General features: G+C 48.6%; 1 protein-coding gene and 1 non-coding gene across 2 annotated transcripts; one reads left to right on the plus strand and one right to left on the minus strand.

The window, feature by feature from the left end:
* Nucleotides 1–9,488: 9,488 nt before the first annotated feature.
* On the minus strand, nucleotides 9,489–13,397 carry Pnma8a (PNMA family member 8A). The gene is made up of 3 exons (XM_077105760.1): nucleotides 13,166–13,397; nucleotides 11,661–13,025; nucleotides 9,489–11,225 (listed from the first exon to the last, which is right to left on the minus strand). The coding sequence occupies exons 2-3, from the start codon at nucleotides 12,952–12,954 to the stop codon at nucleotides 11,209–11,211; spliced, it is 1,311 nt and encodes a 436-aa protein (XP_076961875.1). The 5' UTR covers nucleotides 12,955–13,025; nucleotides 13,166–13,397; the 3' UTR covers nucleotides 9,489–11,208.
* A 3,411-nt stretch (nucleotides 13,398–16,808) lies between these two features.
* On the plus strand, nucleotides 16,809–16,884 carry Trnaa-ugc (transfer RNA alanine (anticodon UGC)). The gene has a single exon. It is a non-coding gene; the product is annotated as a tRNA-Ala (tRNA).
* Nucleotides 16,885–17,956: the final 1,072 nt, after the last annotated feature.

The following is a 17,956-nucleotide window of genomic DNA, read 5'->3' on the forward strand; positions in this document are numbered from 1 at the left end:
TGCCAAATAAGTTATTCTTTCATAATTCAACTGAAAAAAAATTAACATATAAAGAACACAAGGAGAATTTCATTCCTTTTACCTCACGAACTATAAGCCAGGTAGGGTGTGTTCAGACACTGACAGAGATCTGCTTGGTGTCTGAACCAAGCATGGGATCAGCTGGGCAGTCGCCTAGGCAACCATGGCTTCTCTGGCCTTACTTGGGTCAGGGAGGTGAAGGTGGAGCAGATGGTTGGAGACACTTGGCTCTCCAAACACTGAACCCAAGGCTAAAGCCACATTTTCACATCTGAAGTAGACTGTGCTGATTGTGCTGTGAATTTCATTGTTTTCTATCCCCTTCCTTAGTGTGTAGTCTCTGAACTCCATTTTTGTTTCTATGCAGAAATTTCATTAATTTCCAAATTACAGAAAGTATTGGGAATGAATAAGGAAGCAGAGGACTTTCTTTGTTTCTTCCCCTTCCTGGCTAACTGGAGTTTATATTTGATGACTGGAGCTAACGCAGTCATTTTAGACCATGAGACAGAAGTCACCTGATAGAGAAAAGCAGAGTCACAAGTTAGAAGGAGCTCCTCAGGGTTGTGGAGCTACATGGCATCCTAGAGATGCCAGCCTTCAGATCGCCGCCTCTCATAAACATTTTTCATTAAGCATTCATATCTTTCATTTCTACAGTGTATTAAATGCATTTTCTTTTCATATTTAAGGACAATTATAATTTCCAGGAAAAAGATCAAAAGGCATTATTTGAGCTATGCAGAATTTGCCAATTTCTTTTCCATCTTTACCCATTTATATACTAAAATGAAAGTAGTGTTTTTAAAACTTTTGATTATTTATGCTGACAGTCAATCATCCTGCACCCTGGACAAGTGACTCAAGACACCAAGATTAATTGAATTCTAAGAGTCATATGAGATCAACAACTATCATTCATACTCCTCGCTTCTAACCAGCATTTCTGAGATCGTTGATCATTATGACTGAGGGTCAAAATCAAATGTCCAATAAAATCATAGCACCACACTAACGTTTTCAGCTCTTTGAAAAACTGAATGTTGGTGATTAGTCTTTATTTTATTTTAGTTTGCTGGTACAGGGATTGAACCCATGGCGGTCTACCACTGAGCTACATTCTCAGTCCTCCTCTTTCCTTCTTTCAAATAGGGCTTCGCTATATTGCTGAGGCTAGCCTTGATTTTTAATCCTCCTGTTCTAGCCTCCCAACTCACTGGGATTATAGGCAGGAACCCGCATGCCTGTTTTAGAGTCTATTATTTTAAAAATAACTTGAAGTTGTCTCAAAATAAAATAAAACAGCTAGGGATGTAGCTCAGTGGTAGAGCACTCTAGGTTCAATCCTCTATACAAAAACAAAAATTGTTCATGCATGCTGGGAAACTGACAAAGCACAAGAGGTCAAAACCAAACCCTGAGGGCTCCAGATGCCCCCTCTGCCTTCTTTCCCTCTGTCACTCCAAACACATTCACTATTAAAAAAAAAAAAAATCCATACCTTCCTGAAACAAAGATTTTTTCACTGCATTTAATAAAATATATAGAAGTATTATTATCCTTTTTAAATAGTGGCAATAATGGGGGTGGGGTTCAGTGGCAGAGTCTTGCCACTCTGTGGGAGGCCCTGGGTTCCATTCTCAGCTCCAAAAAATTTAAATAAATATTTTTGGTACTGGGGTTGGAACCCAGGAGTGCTTTAGTACTGAGTTACATCTCCAGTCCTTTTTATTTTTTATTTTGAGACAATCTTCCTAAATTGCTGAGTCTGGCTTGAACTTGGGATCCTGCTGCCTCAGCCCCCTGCCTCTGCCTCAGGTCGCTGGGAACACAGGCAGGCGTCACCATGCCCAGCCTGGTGCATCTGTTTTTGCAGTGTGCTTTGTGCACTAGTTCGTGTGCCTGCGTTGGCACTGCCTGTGCAAGGTGGGGTGGGGAATGGGGAGGGGCTGACCTCGCCTGGCACCAGTTACATAGGTGTGCTCTGTTGGTGAAAATGTGCACAGATGAACGCTCTGGTTACACTTAGTTTTTAGCCAGCTTTGTCACTGTGACCAAAAGACCTAAGAAGAAAAACTAGGGGAGGAAAAATTTCTGTTGGCTCAGAAGTCCTAGTCCATAGATGGCCATTCCCCGGCTCTGGGTCCTGGTGAGACAGGACATCAGAGCAGAAGGGTGTGGAGGAGGAAAGCAGTTCAGGGCATGGCAATCAGGAAGCAGAGGGACAAAATATAAACCCCAAAGGCATGTCCCCCAGTGACCCACCTCCTCTAGCCACACTTCACCTGCCTATAGTCACCACCCTGTCAACCCACATGAGTGGATTAATCCACAGATTGGATTACCACTCTCACAATCCAATTGCTTCACCTCTGAATGCTCGCACACGAGGTTTTGGGGGACACCTGATAATCTAAACCATAACAATTTACTTTTCAATAAAAAAAAGTTTTAAAATGTGGCCTACCAGGTGTGGTGGTGCACACCTGTAATCCCAGTGGCTTGGGAGGCTGAGGCAGGAGGATTACCAGTTTAACACCAGCCTCAGCAACTCAGTGAGACCCTGTCTGTGAATAAAAGATAAAAGGGGCAGGGAATGTGGCTCAGTGGTTAGTGCCCCTGGGTTCAATCCCGGCACTAAATAAATAATTAAATAAAAAAATAAAATGCGGCCTGGACGTCAGCAGCCAGCCAGGTCATCCCAACCACTGCGTGACATTCCTCTGTCGTCCCATAAATGACGTAACCCGATTTCTTCCAATGGCCGCGTCTTTTATAAAAGCTTCATGACGCGCATCTCGGGCGCGCCTCTGCGGCACAGCTGGTGCATGTCGGGCCTTGACCGCTGGAGCCCCATGTCCTGCCCCGGAAGGAGATGCCAATTTTCGGGCCTAAGCGACCCCGTCCTTCCGGCCCCAGCGCTGGGCTCTCTGGACATTTCGGGGGGGTCACCAGGTGGAATCTGGATGGTGGGACTACGCCACGTCCGGCCTCACGCTCATCGTGGCCGTGAGACGGGCAAGGGGCAGGCGCGGTGGCACGCGTGACCGCGGGGAACCGGGGCAGCGGTTCGCGAGTTCAAAGCCAGCCTCGGCGACTCCGAGAGACCCCGTCTCTAATAAAACAGCCAGGGTTGGGGTGTGGCCTGGACCTTAGGTGGCCCTGGGGCCAGCTGCCGGGGTGTGGGGTGGACACTGTGGCCTCGCGATGAAGGCCCGCACCCCGCGCTGCCCGGGTCCTCATCGGGCCGGGCTGTGACGCAGGGAGACAGTGCCCGGCTGCACTGAGGTGGCCGCGGGGTCCGTCCGGTCCGCAAAAATAAAACCAGGCCACGGCCTGCCGGTGGGGGGGCGCGCGGGTCAGCCTCTCGGGCATCGCGCCCTGGCCTCTAAGGCGGGGCAGAGCGGCGCCCGCTGCCCCTCATTTAAGGCTTTTCATTAGTAGCGGGGCGGCAGCGCCACCATGCCGCGGGAGGCCGCCTAGCGCCAGGGAGGCCGCCTAGCGCCAGCCGCCTGCCTAGCGCCAGCCGCCTGCCTAGCGCCAGCCGCCTGCCTAGCGCCAGCCGCCTGCCTAGCGCCAGCCGCCTGCCTAGCGCCAGCCGCCTGCCTAGCGCCAGCCGCCTGCCTAGCGCCAGCCGCCTGCCTAGCGCCAGCCGCCTGCCTAGCGCCAGCCGCCTGCCTAGCGCCAGCCGCCTCTGGGGGCTCTTTCTTCACTTCTCCCTGTGACTTGACATCCCTTCTGAGGTCTTCCCTTGGCATATGCAAGCTCCTTGTGAACCTAGGAAATGAATCCCGACCCCACCAGCCTTGCGGGAAACGTGTTGCCCCTTTGTTGGTTGTCATTTGACTTTGTGGGTTTTTTCCCCTCCTGGGGACAAAGTGTTTAAATAGTCAGGTTGATTAATCTTTTCCTTTATGACTTCTGGGCTTTGTGTCCTTAAAGACGCCTTCTGCTTCCAAATGTATAAGTAAACTGTTCCTGTTCTTATCTAAATGTTACCTGATTTCATTTTTTACATTGATATCTTCAAATCATCTGGAAAGTATTTGGGGACACAAAAGAGAAGGAAGAGAATCCAACTTTATTCCTTTTTTCCCAAGAGCCAGCCAGTTTTCTAAGCACCAGCTAAGTTTAGGAAATTCTTTTCTCTCCTACTGATTTAAAATAAATAGCACTGTGGTCAGAGTCTAGGGTTTCAGAGGCATGAAGCTCTCTTTCTGTATTCATTACTCTGTCCTACCATTTTTCTGGCTTAATTCTTTACCATCAATCAATTCTATTTATTTCAGAGTCTCATAATCCATTTTGATTATCTACCTATAGGCTAATCCAGCCACATGAATTTTTAGTGTCCTGAATGTTCTGTTCCATTCTCAGAAAGCAAGGGATTTTAAGTAGCTTACTTTCCAACACCAGGGTTGGACTGGTGAATGCAGCCTGGCCACCTGCAAGTCAGGGATGAGAAATGTGGCTCACCTTGAGTCTTGAACATCCTCTAGTACCTGAGCACCTTCCCCTTGTCAGTGTCAAGGTCACAGTTGGCAGGAAAACTATTCCAAAAACTCCTTTGGGCCAGAGACCTGTCACACCTTCACCTGGACCAAGCAGCCCCCACAGACCTGCCCCCATCATTAAATTGAGTGTAACATGCACACCCTTGAGATGTGGATTGGATGCACAATTTCAAGTGCACACCCACCCTCGGCTACAATGGTCTTAATTCACAGCGCCTGGATCAGGAGTCTAGACAGCACAGAGAGGGTGAGAGCAGGTTTGTCTCAAGAGCTATGATCACACACAGTCGGTGTTAAGCTGGCCCATCTCAGACTGTGATTTTAGTATACAACATTGCTATGGTTTCGGCTGTATATTAAGAGCACAGAACTGTAAAGATGAGGGCTGGGGTGTAGCTCTGTGTTGGGACACTGGCCTAGTATGTGTGAGGCCCTGGTTCCAATCCCAACACCAACACCAACAACAACAACAAAAAAAAAATTGCAAAGATGAAATTAAAATAACCCCTTGTTACTTTTCACAAAACATTTTTATCAAAATGTAATTTACATGCAGTGAAATGCATGCCAAATATGAACATTTAAAGTCCACATTAGTCGAGGAGCACAAGTTTGAGATCAGCCTCAGCAACTTAGAGGGACCCTGTCTCAAAATAAAAAACAAAAAGGGCTGGGGGTGTTGCTCAGTGGTTAAGTACCCCTGGGTTCAATCCCTGGTACCAAAAAAAAAAAAAAAAGAGAGAAAAGTCTCCCCTGAGACTTGACTAGAGCCATGAGGAAACACTCACTTTCCCAGGGAGCTGCAAGGATCTAACAGCTTTACCCTCCTGGCAGCGACCTGGCAGCCCATGGAGAGACTGGCCTAACAACAAACCCACAGAGAGCAGGGAGCTCAGAGTGACAGGGAACCAGGATCCTGAGGATGTTCTTTGAGCAGCTGGATAGAAACATACCTGAAGTTATCGCCCCTGACATTTCAGTAAGAAGCCAGTAAATCCCTTTTTTCTCTCTAGCTAGTTTGAATGCTGTTTCGGACACTTTATACAGCAAGATCACGAACATGGGAGCTCTGAGACATGTCAGATAAAAGATTAAGGTTTAGAAAAATGTGTATGGTGTTCTATTTGTGTGAATAAAGGGAGGATAAGGAATATATCTGCATGTAAATGTTGGACTGTTCCAAGTACACAGAACATCTCTGCAAGAAACTATTAACACTTCCTCTGGGGAGGAAGAGAGGAGGTCAAGGGTGGAAAGGTGATTTAGTTTTCATTGTAATCCTATGGCAGGGGGATACTGGGGATTGAACCCAGAGGCACTTCACCACTGAGCTACCTCCCTAACTAGCCCTTTTTATTTTAAGACAGGTTCTCACCAAGTTGCTTAGGGCCTTGCTAAGTTGCTGAAGCTAGTCTTGAACTTGTGGTCCTCCTGTTTCAGCCTCTTGAGCCGCTAGGATTAAGGTATGTATGTACCACCATATTTCAAGTATGACATGAGCTAATTCAGGATGTTGTCAGGTGGTGGGGGGAGAAGAAAAAAGAAAAATGTTAGTTATGGACTTATGTAACCAAAAACAGTTTTGGCTTTCAGGTATGGCTAGATCCAGGCTCGTATATAAATGTCAACAATATTCTCTTTCTTCTAGCCCTGCTTTCTACTGATTGTCTAGGGTTCAGAAAATCTACTCTCTGTAACCTCACCTCCTACTATTTCACTTCCACTCCATGTATACTGGTCTCCCACACAGCAGAAATAACCTGCCTCAGAGCCTGTGTACTTCCTGTCCAGGTGGTGGCAAGAAGGCCTCCATCAGCATCAGATTTACATTCTACTGGTGAGGGACTCCAGTAAAAAAGAGACTTTATGGGCTGGGCTGAAACTCAGTGGCAAAGCACTTGCCTAGAATGCATGAGGCACTGGATTCAATCCTTGGCACCACATAAAAATTAAAAAATAAAATAAAGGATGTTGTCTATCTACAACATAAAAAAAAAAAAAAAGACTTTATTCCTCAGAGTGTCAAACTCCTAGGAGTCTTATTGGCTCAATCACTGTAGCCTGATGAAAGGAATGCTCTGATTGGCTGGCCTTGAGTCATGTAACATCTCTGGGCCTAGCAGTGGTGATGGTGTAGATGCAGGTCTGTTCTTCAGAAGAAAATAGGTAAATCATCCAAAGAAGAGGGGATGAATACAGAGAGGAGAGAACCAACAGGCTTCTTCAACATTGCTGTTAATTTTTCTTAACACACAGAGATGTATTACTTTTTTTCTTTAAAAAGCAATGAACTCAGCCAGGTGTGGTGGTGCATGCTGAGGCAGGAGGATTGAGAGTTCAAGGCCAATCAGACATCACTTTCCTATGTTCATGTATAAATACACGACCAGTGAAATCCACATCATGCACCACCCCAAGAATGGGATCCTAATTAAAATTAGTTATACTCCATGCATGTATAACATGTCAAAATACCCTCTACCATCAGGTGTATCTAAAAAGAGCAAATTGAAAAATTCAAAATAAACAAAAAAAAAGTTCAAGGCCAATGTGTGAGGCCTGGTTTGATCCTCAGCACCAAAAAAAAAAAAAAAATCAAAATAAAACAAAAAAGCTTATACCTTGTATGACTTAATTTATACAAAGCTCTGGGTCAGGTAAAACAGCTTTGGTTGAGAAACCTGGTCTCCGTGAATGGGAGTGGCTCAGTGTTAGGATCTGCCAGGGCCTCACCTGTGCTCAGCAAATGCTCTACCACTGAGCCCCAGCCCAGCCCCATCCACAGTCCTTTTTATTTTCTAAGACAGGGACGTGCTAAGGAGCTAAGGATCTTGCAAGTTGCCCAGCTGGCCTGGAACTTGCCTCCGCCTCCCAAATTGCTGGAATTATAGGTCTGTGCCACCTTTGGTGGCAACACATTAGTGACTTTATCAGAGGAAGAGAGACCTGAGCCAACAGCTTGCACTGCCATGGTGACGCAGCATGAGGCCCTCACCAGATGTCAGGCTGACGCTGAGCAGATGCCAGCACCATGCTGTCGGGCTTTCCAGCTCCAGTACTGTGCTCTAAATAAACCTCTAGTGTTTACAGATACATGAACACTCCCACTTCCAGGTATTCTGTTACAGCAACAGAAGCCAACCAAGACACCTGTGAAAACCTGAGTCAGATCTGCTCAGCACCTGCCCAGGGCTCCCATTTCACTCAGTTTAAAACCCAGATCCAGCCAGGCACCGTGACACCAGCCTGTAAGGCCAGCGGCTTGGGAGGTGAGGCGGGAGGATTGCGAGTTCAAAGCCAGCCTCAGCAGCAGCAAGGCACTAAGCAACTCAGTGAGACCCTGTCTCTAAATAAAATACAAAAAAGGGAGGTGGCACAGTGGTCAAGTGCGCCTGAGCTCAATCTCTAGTACCCTCTCCCCCACCCCCCAGAATAACAAATCCACCCTCCCTGGAGCCCACTGGCCCTAGGCAATCCGCCTCCCAAATCTGCTCTGGTCACACCAGCCTCCTTGCCTCCCCTTATGCTGACTGTTCCCTCTGCCTGGATGCCATGCCCCAGTGTTCACCTCACTCCCTGTCCCTCCGAAGGTCTGTTGGAGCACTGCTTCGGCGAAGAACCCCTACCCACTGCTACGCACAACAGCCCGCTTGGCCAGGCCTGGCTGCCTGGAGCCCCAGCTCTTCAGGAAGCTGAGGCCGGAGGGGTACCCGAGCCCAAGAGTTTGAGGACAGCCTGGGCAACACAGCGAAGGTCAGCGTACCCTAGAGCCCCCACCACCTGTGGTCACCGGTACTCAGCATGCTGTCTGCCCTACAGGGTGACCATCAGAAGCATGTGGCTCCTGGAGGCGTGGAGCTGTTTGGTCTCTGGCTGTCATACAGTGATACTTAGTAATCCTGGCTGGAGGACAGCATAAACCCACAAGGAAACGACACCTCCTGATGCTCCTAGTGTCCATGGCGCTCCTCTGTTCTGCTCCAACTCCCCACAGTACCCTGGCTGGGCCTTGCCCCCAGGCTCACCCTGACCAGTCACTGCCCCAAGGGCTTCCTGGGGGCCCACAACCCCTTACCCAGGTCCTGTCCTAGATCTCCCCTGCTTCTGGCCATGGTGGCCGTCCAGATTTCCCTAGTGGCCTGAATATAACCAGACGTGACTACCACTGTGGGAGGTCAATCTTGCCCAAACGTGGCTTTTCCCATCATGCAGTGGGAAAGACCAGAGAATAAGCATTTTCCCAGATCCTCACCAGCCCCAAGGCCACAGCTCCCGTCCTCCAACCCCACCGGTTTTTGAGGTCTCTTGTCTTTTCCCTCCGGATTATCCTTTGCTCATCCTCCACAAAACTCCAGCTTTGACCCGAGGATACTCCCTTCCCCAAGTCTTGATTATTCCACCTACAGCTCTCTGATCCACGCCATGAACCAGAATTCTCAGGGGAAAGATGCTGATTCCCAGAGATGCCAAGAGATCCTGATTCTGCAGGTAGGCCCATAAAAATAGGGCATTTTAAACAGAGGTTCCAGGTGACTGATCCATGGCCACCCTCGTTCAGGAGTACCTGGGGGGGAAAGGCTTGGACAGAAGAAAACTAACTTTTAATTCAAAGACCTCAGCCTCTGCCTAAGGCGATGAAAAGGGAGGAAGTGTCTTCATTTCCCAGCTGCTTTTACAATAAACTAGCACTTCCAGATACTCCACACACCCCTGGTCTATCATAGAACTTCTAGAAACCCTAAGATCTATGGGAGATTTTATCATTAGGGAAGGACCACAGCAAAGAACAAATGGCTTCTCCTCTCGTGAGAAATTACCAATCCTGTGGCCACAACCCAGGTCTGCTGGCTGCAGCAGTAGCTGGGGTGGAGGAGGGGGCCTAGATAGCAGGGGTTCCTTACCGGATCAAGCAGTCCCCGTGCTCTCCACCTATAGAGAAGACTGAAGAGATACTTAATTTGCTGAACTTTATTATGCATATACATTTACATTTACTAATCCTGGTGTCAACCTTTTGTACAACAAGCCCCCATAGACCCGACTTGAATTTCAGGAGCTGGGCAGCTGCAGCCTCGTCACCCTGCGAGTCCAGTCCTCCCCGTGTTAATTGCACACAACCAAGACAAACCTTGAGGCGGAGAGGAGGAGCTGCAGGTGGGAACCATTCTTGTTTTCTATATCTTCAGTGAGACTCATGCAGGATTTTGAAATGAATCGTCACAAGAAATTTGTCTTAAAGTTGAATCACTAACAACATCTAACAATTGTTCACATTTTTACCACAAAAACCAAAGTCAGAAAAAGAGACCATGAACACTAGCGAGAGCTAAAACTCCAGGACAGGATATCATTGTGTGCGGGTTAACATGGTAACTTGCTATCACACAGCTGAAGGGTCACAGCAGAACGAGAGCATGTGAAATACAACAGGAAACGAGCTTTCAGACATGCGCAGGACCGAGCCACCCACTGCCAAGCTTCCTCATCAGGTCACATTTACAAGCAATTTAATTATATGCAAAGAGAAGGCAGAAACGACTAGTTACAGACCTGTACAGAAACAAGTTAACCTATAAACACAAGGTAATATTCTGATAGTTCTCGATGTGACTGGTCTGGGTTACAACATACTTGAGTACTTGTTTTTCACACATTAAAACACATGAGAAAGTAGATTTGGATTATATCTTTGTGGATGCCTTGGGATTCCCCAAAATACAGTGTGGAAACTGTATTTTGGGGCCCTTGCCCTCTCTCTTACACATGCACGCACACGCACGCCACACACACACTATGGGACGGAGCGATCTGTTCTGATTTAGTGTGTCTAATCCAGATAGCAGAAACAGCTAATTTTTAAGACTTTTTCCCCCTCTTCTATGTGAGAAGTGGCTTCTGCCTCAAAGTTGGTGAGTCTGGTGGCTCTGGATGGAACTAGAGCCAAGAACCCAGGAATGACCCAGTCTTCCCTACTAACCACCCCTCTTCTCCACCTGCTTCCTGAAAGGGCTTCAGCCCAAAACAGGAGTCAAAGTGCCAATTTTATAAACAGACTCTCAAACTTGACTACTTCAATGGCGAGGCAGACAGTCACTCTTCCCAGAACTCTTGGGACTGAACCACCTTCCAGTTTGACAACTGGAGGATGGAAGCTCAAGACTGAAGGAGCAAGAGGGCCAGGTGTGCATCCAAGACCTGGGCTTAACTCACCCGCCGGTCACGGCCCAGGGAGGCTGGAGGGGAGAAAGCAGGTGCCCTGCTCTTCAAACACCAAGCCTGAAGGTTAGCTGACCATCCAGAAGAGCAAGCAGGGAGTGGGGAGAAAGGCTGGACATGAATGAGCGAAACAGTAACCTGCCCATGCATAAAAGGTAATGAACATTCTAGAATTTTCCCAAGCCACTTACCAACCCTCCTCCCTCTGAGGGTGAGTGAAAGAGGAGGTGAAAAGCTGGCCTAGTAGAGAAAAAGGCAGAGAGACACACCTCCCTCCCCCAATTCCTCCCAAGACCTAAGATCTCATATCATTTACCTCCGAGAGCCAGACCTTTAGAAACTGGGTCCCTCAAAGAGCCAAGTCTTGTTTCACTCAATGACAAGAGAAAGCTTTGCTTCTAACTTGGAACTTCTTCCTTGGTCTTCTTTCACCTCCATGGGCATGGGTGGTCTCCCTTCAAAGCTTTCTGGAATCTGTGGGTAAAGTATAAGAGCTCAAGAGAAGAAGCAGGGAGAAGCACCGGAGGACACTGCCACCTCCCAGGCCCTTCTGAGTCATCAAACACTCCATCCCCCAATCAGGTCTCCAGAAAGCTCATCCTTAAATCCATGTACCCACCAACAGTACAATCCCCAACCTGAATTCCTGTGGAGAGAGATGGGTTATGTGCAGTGGTTCAGTGACCACAGAGCCACTCATCCATGACATGTGGGTGGGTGGGTTTGCTGGGGGGGGTGCAATCGAAGCTCCTAGGAGGGAGCCTGGGCTCTCACCCTCTAAAACCTCACCCGGGGGTCATCCACCTCCTCCACTGCACTGGGATCCTGGGTCACCTGCCTGGCTACCACCCCTGTAGGCCCCTCTGCCCCTCCTCCCACTTCATCCAAATCACATGCTGTCATCCTCACCATTGGAGGCCCGAGGGGAACCTCCTGGCTTGGCCTTCAGACCCCTGGATGTTGAGGCTTGTGACCTGGAGTGCTGAAGGCCTCTAGGACCCTTCTGGGCTGACACATCCCTTCTCAAGCCAGAGGCCTTCTTTGCAATCATGGGCTTCTTCTTTGCCTCTTCGGAATCAACCAGGACGTAGGAGACTGGGCCCAAGCTCACCTTCTTCTTCTTCCTCATGGGGGCAGGGCTCTTTCCCGAGGCCCAGCCCATGGCCTTCTTCTTTGGGGGCCTTTGCTGACCACCATCTTGAGCTAACTGAGCGGTGCTTGCAGGGCTCTCCACTTCCCTAGAGGCCTCCTGAGGCGGATCCCTGGGCACCTTCCAGGCACTTTTTGCCAAAGGCTTCTTCAGAGCTGATTCCTCCTGCTTCACACATGGTTTTTTGTTGCTCTTGATAGACTCGGAGATCTCCATGCTTTCACCATCCCCGGCATTGCGATTCTCCAAGTAGGCGGAGCTACTGGGACGGTTGCCTTTGGGCTTTTTCCAGGGCACTGGTTCCTGCTTGAGATTTTTTTTCTGCTTCTTTCTCCTGGAGCGAGCCTTAGCTCCAGCCCTGCGAACTAGAGGTTTGGGAGGGTCACCCTGGTTTTCCATGGCATTCCAGTGACGGGGGTTCTCCATCTTCAAGGTGGAACCCAGTTCTGCAGCCAGCCCCGGCTCCTTCTTGACCTTCTTCCCTGCTGCGGATACCCAGGCTGCTGCCTCCTCTGCCTCCGCGGCCTCCTGAGCCCTAGCTTCCTCGCGACTGCGGATCTCCGCATCCATGTAAAAGATGACTTGCACCACAGCCCCCAGGAGCACCCCCAAAGTCTCTGCCCAGTTCTCCGAAGGCTGGTTCTGGGACGGCGAGGGGTGGTTAAGCTGCAGCAAGCGGACCACATCCTCCCACGTGCGCCCCTCGGCATCCAGGAATTCATTCAGGTTTTTCAAAAACTCGGCGTCCTGGGTGGGGTCCCTACAGGCCACTCTCCAGGCACCTCCTCTTCCTGGGAACTCCCGCGGTATGGCGCTCAGATTCACACCCTCGCTAACCTCGATAAGGGCAGCCTTCACGTTCTCCTCTCTCAAGAAAATCTTGTTAAGCACGCGGTAGGAGCCCAGGGGCGAGAGGACCCCATTCAAGGTCTCCTCGATTTCTGCCTGGCCACAGTCCTCTGGGATGCCCGTGACCAACAGGGACCTGTGGATGTCCACTTCCATCCCGCGACACCAATCCTCCAGAAGGTTCATTGCCATAGCCTCCGACATCTGGTCGCTCTAACCCCACGCAAAGGGCCTACTAAGTGGATGTGAGCTGCAGGGGTCCCCAGATAGGAATCCTGCAAGGTCACAAGAGGGTGAGGTCAGATTCCCTGGAAGCTAGCCCGGCTCCCGGATCTCAGCGGCCCACTGCGGCTGGCCCGCAGGCGGCCTCGCGCTTTCCCAGACCCTCCTCCCCAGCCGGGGCCCGAGTGCTCACACGAATCCCGGGATCTGGCGCAACGGTCCTCGGGGCTGGCGCTCGGCCAGCGGCAGGGATGGACCGGGCAGCCCCGCCTCCGACGGTCCAGCCAGGCCAAGGAGAGGCCCCGGGGTGCAGCCACTCCTCAGGAGCCGGCTCCGGCCGCCCTGGCGCTGCGGCTGGAGCCAGACAGGGCAGGAAGCCGCAGTCCGCCCCCGCTCCGGCGCGCCGAGTCACGCGAAGCGGGGCCCGATCAGCAGCAACTGCGCCGACCGAGCCTGGCGTCGCAGCGCGCGCCTGCGCACTTGCTCCCGCACCGCGGCGCCGGGTCTCGGCCCCCGCAGCTCCGGCGGTCTCCATGGCAACCGGAGGCTGGTTGCTAAGAGGCGGCGTGGCCTGCGGCGGGCTCTGCAGTAGGGTCTAGCGAGCTGATGCAAAAACTGCGACAGTTCAGGGGTGCACCCCGCGAGGGGTCTAGAGAGCCCCCCATCGCCCCTGCAGACCCGCTCTTTCCACCCTTGACTGCCTGGTGTGGGTCTCGAGATGGGGTGGGGGCGCTGACGTCCATGGCTGTGCACAAAACAACTCTCACCCTCTGCCCTCCTGGGAGACACCAGAAATCAGAGAGCAAAAGGAAAGAGAAGCTTTGATGTCTTCTGCCCCCGCCTCTAGTTCCGCTCATAATAGCCACAGCTCCGTTTGGAGCAGCATTCTCTCCCTACAGTTCCTGGGTTCTGGAACCTTCCAGAAATTTCTAGAAATCTCTCCCTCCCTTTTAGGCAACTCCTTTAGGCCTGAGATGAGTGCATCACCTGACCTTGTTGATTCTTCAACTTGCTGCCTTAACACCTTTGTTTATAGTGAGAAACTGATGTGACTCCATTTTTAAAAATAAATAACAGCAGCTTCTACCTCAAGGCCTGTCCTAAGGAAGGGGGCATGACCCTTGTCCTTGAAAAAAACCCACAGAGCACTCCTAAGCACATACCCACCCTGCTGAGATGTTTGTCTGTAAATAACAGGAGAGGTCTGTGGGGCCAGGTGTCCCTGACTCAGTTGACTCAGTTCGGCTAGGTGAGGACCCATAGCAACCCCCCTAGCAACCTCCAATCAGCATGAGGCAGGGAAAATACTTGGGATGCCAGGTGACCCCCCAGTAGTTTATGGTGGTTGATAACATGTTGGGAAACCATGTAGTTTAGCACGTACACCTCTTGTGGCCTAAACCAGTCAGTTCAAACGAATCCCCCTTTGTATTAACCAAGCACTCCTACTCAACTTGTATCTGCCATTGAATGTGCTAATCAATGTTAAGAGTTGTTTGATTTTCCCACGGTATGGAATGATTTGCTGTGTGATGTTGTGACGCATAGAGTATCCCCCAAAAAACTATAAATTCTCACTGAACAAAGGACCAGGACTCACTCCCTGGAACCGCTGTGTCAGGAACAGTTGTGAGTCCAAGCTCGAGCTTGCAATAAAGACTCTTGTGTGATTGCATCAGATTCGGCTCCAGAATCCGATGGAGGTCTATTGGGGTCCCAGGAACCTGGCATTACAATAGTTGATCAAGTGCTCCTCAGTGGCTCAGTGTTGAGCTGCCTTCTGTTTCCTGCCAGGACATCCTAGCAATGCTGTTTCCTAGCAGTTTCATCTCAGAGAAGTGATTTGCGTTCTCCAAGTGCCTTCCGTTTCTCCAGGAAACTTTTCGCATCTGAAGTTTTGAAGATTCAGGGACCTCGCATAAGAAAGATGCAATGAAAAACCAATTCTGACCTTGGCATTCCATGGAAAATCTCTTCTTCGCATTCAGTTTTAGAATTGACCTTTGTGAGGCCAAATGACTGAATGCCTAATTCATTGTCATCTCTGGCATCCCTAAACATGGGTGGGATCAATTTTGTATGATTGCCCTCTCACCTTGAACCAATAGAGTAATGAAGAAGGGAAGTTTTGTGACTTCTCAGGCTAGGTTCATCCTCTTTCCTATTGGTTGGAACACTCTCATTCTTGGATGCCTGAGTTTTCAAGTAAGAAATTCAGCTGTCTTCTGGCTGCCATGCTGTGAGGAGGCACAACCATAGTGAGAAGCCACCAGTGCTCCAGTTAACAGTGCCCAGCTAAGCACAGCTCCATAGCATCTCAGCCCAAAGCACCAGACATATGAGCGAAGAAACTTCCAAATGAATCTACTTCCCATTAGAGTCACTCAATCATTTGCATTTGAGTCCCAGACATTGGCTACCAGAAACAAAACATTACTGTTGTACCCTGTGTGAATTCTCAACACACTCAATCCAGGAGTATAACAAAATAATTGTTCGGTGCCACTACATTTTGGGGTGACTTACTATGTATCAATAGATTACTGGGAAGTAGGGCAAAGGTCAAATGCAGCAAGAATTGATGCTGTTTGGCAAAGCATTACTGCAACAGAAAACAAGAGCAGAAGTCTTAAGTCAGCTTCTGAAAAGAGTCCCGAGCAACTTTTTAAAAGCAGTGTGCAGCTTCACTCTGTGGAATTATTCCCAGTGAAACAACATCCTCATCAACTGGACAGTCAAGCTTAAGGGTTGAAGAAGAGGTAAAATTTCCACTCCCATCAATTACTTTTAGGGAAGAAGAAAGCTTGATGGTTCACCATTAGCAGAGATGATTAAAAAGAAAAAAAAAAAGTCTTGTTCTTTCTGTAGCCATTTAGCCTCATTCATTGGAAGTAGAGTAGCCAGAGGGAGCACCTTGTAGCTGATGATGCTATGAAGGTTATAATAACCAACATTTAAAGTTTGTTTACTAAATTTTTTAAAGTAAAATTATGATCCAAATTTAAAATTTCTTCCAGACACTGTGGTGCATGCCTATAATCTCAGCAGCTCAGGAGGCTGAGGCAGGAGGATTGCAAGTTCAAAGCCAGCCTTAGCAACTTAGCATGGCCCTAAGCCTCAAATCTGAGACCCTGTCTCAAATTTAAAAAATAAAAAGGGGTAAGGATGTGGATCAGCGGTTAAGTGCCCCTTGGTTCAATCCCTGGCCCCCTCACCCCACACAATTTAAAATTTCTCATAAAATTTCAGGTTTTCTTTTATATTCCCTAAAATTCATATTATGATTATGTTTTTTTGCCTTTGGCCAAATGCTCAGCTATTCAATGTTTTGTCAAAATCTACGTATTTTGTTCTGACATTTGATAAACATTCATTATTATTATTGTTATTATTATTATTATTATTATTATTGCAAAATCAAGAGTAGTAAGAGGCCTGCTCAAGGGTGGGAAGCATTCTTCTTAGAGTACCTTTGCAGTGACCTGGAATGGACCATTAAATAAGAGAGTATGGCCTAATTGCTACCAAATGAGATATTCAAGTGATAGCAAATGAGATATGGCAAGTGATAGCAAAATCCAGTGCATGCACAAGGAGCACAAATTGTTGCAAATTTGCTAATCAAGAGTGGATAAAATGAAAAGAAAACTACCAAGAGTGGACGAGGAGAGAATTCTCATACCTGTGTGTGGCTGATACACCTAAAGTCATTTTGGAAGACCCTTTGGCTGTATCTAGTTAAGCAAAACATTTGCAAACATTGTAGCCTAGCAATTCCATTCCTAAATATATGTACCCAACATAAATGTGTTCATTAAAACATAGGGACATGAGCTGGGGATATAGCTCAGTTGGTAGAGTGCTTGCCTTGCATGCACAAGGCCCTGGGTTCAATCCCCAGTGCCCATCCCAAAAAATATAGGAACAAAGTTACACAGCACCATGTAGAATAGCCAGAATTTAGGAACTAAATTAACTAAATGCTAATTAACAGAAGAATGGATAAATTGTGGTCTGTTCTCATACTGGAACACTAAACAACGAGAATGAATGATCTACAGCCACAAACAATATATAGAAGAAGCTTTTGACTATAATGTTGAACAACAACAACAACAAAAAAAAAAAAAAACAAATAAACAGACATACAAGAGTTCATGTGGGCATGTTGTCACTTACTAGAAATGCAAAAACAGCTCAAGGAATCTGTGCTGTCAGAAGTCAGGAAGCGTCTTGCTGGTGAATGTCTAATGACTTCCAAGGTGGGACTCCCACTGGTAAAATTCTGTGTCTTGTCTGGGCGTTTGGTTACCAGTGTGTTTAGATGGTAGAAATCCAGCATGCCCTGTGCTCCTGTCATGTACACTTCCTGTCAATCTGGGATTCTGCACTGATAGCCTTTGCTGTTTTACTGAGGAGCTGGATGTGAGCTGTGAGGGAAGCTGAGCACCTTGCAGGTTTGGGGATTGAGCCCCTGGAAGAACGATGCTTACTTTTGTATGGGGGGGGGGACTTGGATGAGAAGAGATTGGGGTGAGGATGGGGTCCGGGAGCGCAAACCAAAAACTAGTTTGGGCCATGCTCAGTGTGAGATGCTGAGACCACTCGCAGGTTCAGGAATTTGCTAGAAGGACTCACAGGGCTCTGAGAAGCCATCTACTCACTGCTAGAGCTCTTTATAGGGAAAGGATAAATTGGTCAGCCAAGGGAGAGACCAGGCATGGGCTTCCAGCTGTCCTCACCCTGCAGAGTCACATGAACAGTGCTATGTCTCCAGGCAATGATGTGCGACAACACACAGACGCTCACCCAAGCCTTGGCATCCAGAGTTTTTAACTGGGAGTCAGTCTGTAAGCATAGAGCACTGTGCGGTTGACCTTAGATACTGGGTCCCCAGCATCTCCAGAGCAGCTGGGATTCCAGGCATGCACGACCACCAGCCTCCTGTGGCAGTGTTATTTATTTGTTAGCAGTGATGGAGAAT

Source organism: Callospermophilus lateralis, chromosome 18 (assembly GCF_048772815.1).
Source record: "Callospermophilus lateralis isolate mCalLat2 chromosome 18, mCalLat2.hap1, whole genome shotgun sequence".
Classification (NCBI taxonomy): domain Eukaryota; kingdom Metazoa; phylum Chordata; class Mammalia; order Rodentia; family Sciuridae; genus Callospermophilus; species Callospermophilus lateralis.